This window comes from Diadema antillarum, unplaced genomic scaffold, assembly GCF_040938485.1.
Source record: "Diadema antillarum isolate AM-2024a unplaced genomic scaffold, OU_Dant_1.0 seq00000810_RagTag, whole genome shotgun sequence".
In the NCBI taxonomy this organism is placed as follows: Eukaryota; Metazoa; Echinodermata; class Echinoidea; order Diadematoida; family Diadematidae; genus Diadema; species Diadema antillarum.
The window spans coordinates 523582-530588 of NW_027271690.1; the positions used below are offsets into that span (position 1 = coordinate 523582).

Genomic DNA, 7007 nt, shown 5'->3' on the forward strand with positions numbered 1-7007 from the left:
GAAAGGCCGAGCAGTGGGGTCCATATTTTCTTGTAGACCCAGGACACGTGCTGCACCTTCTCATTTCCTTGCCCTGCATACATGCCTCGCAGACAAAAAATCAAACAAATGTTTGCTCTGCTTGAATATGAGTTAAATGCTGGTTAGAAATTAAGAGCCCCCTTTGCTTCCCTTTATTCATACCATGCATATCAGAGGATCTTATGACATTTGTAATGGAAGAATTTGATAATTGTCTTTCCAAACTAAAACACAAATTTTTAGTGGATGAAATTACTCAAATGTTCTGTATGAAATTCTTCTTCCTTCGCAGTTCAAGGGACAAATCCCATCATGGATAACAGGGCTGGAAGTGACGATACTCAGAGTAATCCAGGGGCTGCAGAGTCTGATGAACAAAACAAAGATCTAGGTAGTGAGTACAGCAAGAGTGAGGAGTTCAGCTGTAATGAGTGCAGTCGTACATTCCACTGGAAGTCCGACCTGATCAAGCACCAGACACTGCACTACGGTGACAGAATGTACCCCTGCGAGAACTGCGGCAAGTGCTTCTCAGACCCCAGCAACCTCCATCGCCATATTCGCTCACAGCACGAAGGCGCCCGCAGTCACCCCTGCCCCGAGTGTGGGAAGACCTTCGCAACGTCGAGTGGCCTGAAGCAGCACACCCATATCCACAGTAGCATCAAGCCATTCACTTGCGAAGTCTGCCTCAAGTCCTACACGCAGTTCTCCAACTTGTGCCGGCACAAGCGCATGCATGCCAACTGCAGGACGCAGCTCAAATGTGCAACATGTGGTCAGACGTTCTCGACAGTGACTTCCCTGAACAAACACCGCCGATTTTGCCATAATGCCCAAGTATTCAACAGCCAGCTCAACACCCCAGTCAATGCCCCCCACAATGTCCCCAATTCTGGAGTGCTGCTACGTGGTAATGCACCCCTCCTTGGTATGCCTGCTAGTAGCTCTCTCTATCAAGCTGGACTGGCCCAGATGTGGAATGCCAACCTACAGTTGTCTCAACAGGCCATGATGCAGAACAACCTCCTACCTGGTTCCGGAAGTTCCAACGGTGTCATCAGAGGTCCCTACCCCTTGGGGTACCCACCACTGGCAGCTCACCCCTCCCTTTTAGCTGGTAATCTGAATCCTGCAGCTCTTTCATCATCAGCAGATGGGTCCAACAAGAATGGCAAGGCAATATCAACAGAGGAATGGCTTAAGCACTATACCCTTGGAGTCGGTAGTGGTGCTGAAGGCAAAGAATCGTCCAGGCGCATCAAGGTTGAGAGGGAAGACAGTGAAGGGAGTGAGGCGTCTGTCAGCACACCAAGTGGAAGTGAACTTGACTGCAGCTCATATAGCGATGTTGAAAGCGAAGCTGACATGGAAGTCAGCAAAGCGAGGAAGTTTTCAGATCACATAAAGAAAGAAAAACCAGATGAAGACACCTTTAGAAGGAGTGGGAGAGTGTCTCCCAGACCCCTCGGGATGTACAGTGTTCGGAATGGAAGCAATGAACCCATCAAAGCCATTGCCTCCATTGCAGACAGATATTTCAGCAGCAATTCAGCTGGGTATGGACTGCTCAAGATTGACCCACTGGTGAGACTTGGCAATAGTCAGTCACCACCAACATTTAAAGGTGTTGAAAGCCCTGTGAAGAAAGTGGAAAACCCCTTTGATGTGTCACAGAAACTGCAAGAGAGGGAAGAACGAAGAAAAGAAGATGATCAACCCCTAGACTTGAGTCTACCTAGACCCAAGAAAGTGAGTGATCCAATCAGCAAAGAAGACATACAAACAAAGAGACCACACATCTTTGGCATACCTACCACCTTGCTTGGCAAGACAGGAGAGATTCCAGTCAGCATGGCCTTTTCCTATCCAGGAGGGATACCTGTGACGATGGATCCCATGTACAGGGTACATCCTGGAAGTGGTCCTCCTGCAGACAAGTACCAGCGTATGGAGAATGGAGATAAGATACCTGTTCCAGTCCCTCTACCTCACTTTCCACCTCTACCCAAAATGGATTTCTATGCTGCCAACAAGAGTCTGATGAAGTTCCGTGGCCTTCCTGGGCAACAGGCCTATGCCCTTAACAGCACTATGATGTATTCTGGCTCGAGTCCTTCCGACAAGATGGTGATTCGAAGCAAAGACCGTTACACGTGCAAGTTTTGTGGGAAGCTCTTCCCACGCTCTGCCAACCTCACCAGGCATCTGAGAACACACACAGGGGAGCAGCCTTACTCCTGCAAGTACTGTGACAGGTCCTTCAGTATATCATCCAATCTGCAACGCCATGTACGCAACATCCACAACAAGGAGAAGCCCTTCAAGTGCCCACTGTGTGACCGCTGTTTTGGACAGCAAACCAACCTCGACCGCCACCTGAAGAAGCATGAGAACGAAGACTACTCCGGGGATGCAGAGACCCCAGAGAAAGTCAACGGAGTTGAAAAACCATTGCCACTGAAGAAGATGGATGATTGGTCCGACGACCTCAGCGAAAAAGATGAGGCTTACTTCGCAGAGATAAAGAACTTCATCGGAGGTGCTGAGATGCAAGCCAGGCGGGATCTGCTTCTGAGGGAGGAAGAGCGGATGTCCATCGATCGGATGAAGGAGGATGGGGAGAAAGAGGAAATGGCCAACGAGATGGATAAGGATGCCAGTCGTGATGATGGGGCACGAATGGAGGAGGCTCTGGCAGGGGGGATGAATTTCAAGCTGAAGCTCCCTCTCTCCAAGGAGGCCAACCTCATGGAGGTAGAGACAGAGAAACTGACCGAGGTGCCAAAGTCTATCATGGAGATGGACCACTACCAGGATGCTGGCAGCCTACTGGACACCCCGGACTCTGAGGGAGACATGCAGTCGGAGGATGCCATGTCTGTCTCGGAGTACCAGGAAGAGGATGATAAGGATGACGATGCCTCTTCCACCGCCCATCCCGACAGCTTGGGAGGGGACGAGGACCCTGGGGATGCCGACCACACCCGACTCAATGGACGTCACCCAAAACTCCAGGCATACTCCATCATGATGACCCTCTCGGAGGAAGACCACAACAAGAGTGTGTTATCAAAAGGTCAGCCTCTGATGAGAACAACACAGCACACAACTACAGTTGTTTGAGAAGGAACAGCTACATCACAAAGCCAATCCATATCTGCATGCCATAACTCTGCGATATTTTACTCTTTCTTTATTCTGAGCATATAAGGATTAACTTTTAAAGGCATTAGTCATGCAATTTATATGGGGGCAGTCACATATTAGATATGTAGAATATCTATTACGAGACAAAAAAGGTGAAACACATTTTACTCTTTATTTAGTCTTGAGTTCAGGGTTACTTCATTCTCCATATTTTCTTCAATCCCTTGCTCATATGTTGTTTCAGTATATTTTTTAATCACCACAGATGTGATATGTGCATGTTTTCGTTCACTGATGCCCTTTTTTCTATCTACTGCCATTAAACGGATCAGTCACATCACCAAGACTGGTGGTGATTGTGTCTGTTCATTATTACAGGCATCAATTTGCTTTATTATTGTTGATCTTCAGGGGAAACATGTTCAAAATATGTGAAAAATTTTCTTTTCATTTTGGGCTGAATGAAACACTGAAATTTCAAAAGCAATACTCAACATGAGACAACCTTGGTAGGCTGAACAAGCTCATGAAATACCGAATCGGAAAAGGAAACATTGTATATTGAAACTGATCACCCTGTACTAATGTTGCAAGTGGCAATCTCTAAAAGAAATCTGTACCAGATTGAAAAAGATTATCTTATATTCTGGCTGAGATATTGTACACATTCTGTCAATCATCAATCATTAATCAAGACAGTGGAGATTTCCTTCAATTTTATGTGTAATATATAAATAATATGTGTGTAGCGTAATATTTTAACAATGTTTGTGATGATAAATCGTATATACGTATTTGTCTTTTTACTATTTATTAAGTGAACATTTGCATGGCCAGCATGTTTGGGCCAGATTAAATACAGTGTATTCAAATGAGATTATGATTATAAATGACTGAAATGAACTTCGTGCCAAATTCAGAAATTTGTCCAAATACCCACCTGATGTGAGCATACTTGTTTTAAATAACTTTCAATGTGTATTCACCACATTTTGTTTCCTTGGTCAGCCATGGTTGAAGAATTCAGACATATTTCAAAGTTGTCACTGTCGCCGAACGCTTTGACAACTGGTACAAGCTGGAGAATTAAAGTAATGAAAAATGTTGTATTCAGAAGTGCTCTTGTGTAGATTAGCTCAAAAAGTGCCTTGTAATTTGAAACTAGCAGCAGATCTATTCATTATATGCCAATGGACAAGTATGTGAATTCAAAACACAGATAAAAGTGTGAAGAGGAGATGTACAAGTTATTTTCTTGGGATGCCCAACTTTTAACTTAATGGGTGTGGTTGTCTTTGGAGGCGTTGTAGAGAGTGGTTTTGAAGCCTGTCGTTCTACTTCTTGCCATTCTTGTTGTTGTGGTATCACTGAAGGAGAATGAAAGGAAATTCTCCTTGGAAGTGACAGAAACACATTAAGGTAGATTGCCTGATGTAATTGGGAATTGTTCTTTTGCATACACAGTTGGAACACTACCACAGGATGTTTTTCTTTTGCAAAAGCATGTTGCTGTTTCCATGGTATCCACTTACCATCTAATGAAATTGTTGTTGTGGAGATTTTTCCACCAATGGAATTTGTTACCCTGTGTAGAAAAATATATATTTGCTCAGATGGTATTTGAATTGTGATACCAAATGTTTGAAACATCCTCATAGGAAGACAGGAGTATAGTTGTATTCATAATGAATTCATGCTTACATTTATTGGACAAAACAAAATTGTTTGTGAATTCCATGGATGTATGAATCATTCTGTATGTATCCTATCCCTGATTTGGGGAATACATAGAAATAGATAAGGCTTTCCTCACATATTCAATTCATCATGATACCGAGATCTTGTGTTTCATGCTCTTGATTGAGGTAACAAAATAAAACTTATTTCCAAAGTGTGGCATGAATAGGACATATTGAGGGATGCAGAATTTTAAGAAGGGTCACATGCTAACTATTCCACAGTAAAGAAAAAAAACTGAATATTCAAGATAATGTGTAATATAAGTTGAGGAAGAATGTTTTGTGTGAGAATATACTTATTTAATGTACCGTTACTGATGATAATGATATTTTTATGTCGCATTTGCTCATATTTATTTTTCATTTTCATATGCCTTGTCGATGACTTGTCATTTTTTGTGCTTCGTCATATTTGTGGTTGCTCTTACTGTTTTTGCCATAAAATTCTGTACATATCTAGTAGAGATTTAGCAATTTTAGCAACACACTAGAGAAAATGTATACAAAAAAAAGAGAAAACCAACTTTTTGTGCTTTGCTTAAAACAAGGTTTCTACATGATGTGCTTTGTACAAATTCAGACGAAACTAAATGACTTGAAATACTCATATTGTGTTCTTACTATTGGACAACTCAAGGTTTTTAGATTGCTTAAACATTCCAGATTTCTAGGGTATTAATAGATAGCATTTACTTTGCCTTGCTGTAGCAGATTGTGTAGTTGCGTCATTATAGTTGTAGAAGAGAAAAAGAAATCTGTTCTCCTTTAGCACCATCTATTGTATCTCATGTGCTTGACAGCAAAAAGTTATCTCCTCATTGATACAGATAAATTTTCCAACCTCCTTGCCATTGCCAAACCCATGTAGGCCTACTTTGATAAGTAAGAAAAGGTGTAGCTCACTTTGAATGAGGTTTGTGTCCCTGAGTTTTGTTTGCAATCTGAGAGATTTGTGTTCTCCCTGTCTTCTCGATTATTATGTGGAATTTTGCCATTGTTGACAATATCAATTCAGAGATTTATGAATACAGTTTACATGTGACATAACCTTTCAATGGCACCTTTGAGGGGAAAAATAAAACTATCAAAGCTTTTATACAATTTTCCAATTTTAGTGGAATTGTGAAGAACAAGTCGTGTAGAAAATTTTGTTCCATCACCTTTATTTTCCCCATCCTTGTAGAATGTACGGTCAGTATTTTGTATGTTATAGATGTGTACATCATGTGAAGTAGTATTCGTATTCTAGGAGGAACAAATATTTTTAGGACAGTATTTATATGCATTTCTTTTCATTTCATGAGTAATTACCTCCCAGTTTTATTTTCAGTCGTTTATGTAAATAGCACTTGCCCCCTCCCTTTATGACCAACTGCCACCCCATGGAAAATTAAGTTATCCATGTGACCAATGAGATGGAAGAATAATAGAAGGGGCGGAGCATGTCTTCTGATCTTTGGGATGCATTGTGCACCTTGATTTGGTGATGACTCTGCGCTCATTGGGAAATGTGAATGAAAGAGCAGGTTTGCTCGATTTAGTGTGGCGCTATTGAGGCAAAGTCAGGTTCTCCTTTTACAGCATTGCGAGGTGGCTTGGTCGGTCATTTTTATGCATCATAGTATTCTTTTACAGCATTCCAAAAATAAAAAAAAAATGATGTCTATTAGGATGTACTTCATCAACTCGGCTACCTGGAGAATATATTGAGATATAGAAGATTATTTCATCAGTGTAATGTTGCCTTTCCTTATCGATTTTAATATAGATGTACAAATTTATTTCTTGATGCCTTTGTGTATATATTTGTGTACATTTTGCCGTAGTTCAAAGTTTTAAGAGAAAGTCAAGACATTCGTAAACAGTTTGAATATTGTACGTCATCATATCACCAACTTACTTTCCCCATTTGCCATCGTATGTGAGACTACGTAACTGTACAAAACAGTTGAAGAAAATTTATAAAATGGCAACAGCTTAATCATCAGAACAGGTATGACAGGTTCGAGTCCCGTGGTTCCTTTTTTCCCCACATGTTTGTAATATAGATCAGCACTTGCGATCTTACAAATTTCACTTGTAGAGGGAGACAAATTG

The 7007-nt window shown here is 41.5% G+C and overlaps 1 protein-coding gene across 1 annotated transcript in view; it reads left to right on the forward strand.

Annotated features, from left to right (window-relative positions):
• Nucleotides 1-3271, forward strand: part of LOC139739649 (histone-lysine N-methyltransferase MECOM-like) — a 141031-nt gene extending 137760 nt beyond the window's left edge. The window contains exon 6 of the mRNA XM_071650259.1: nt 314-3271. Within this exon, the coding sequence (XP_071506360.1) occupies nt 314-3147 (2834 nt within the window). The 3' untranslated portion in view covers nt 3148-3271. The remainder of the gene's footprint in view (nt 1-313) is intronic.
• The last annotated feature ends 3736 nt before the right edge of the window (nt 3272-7007 follow it).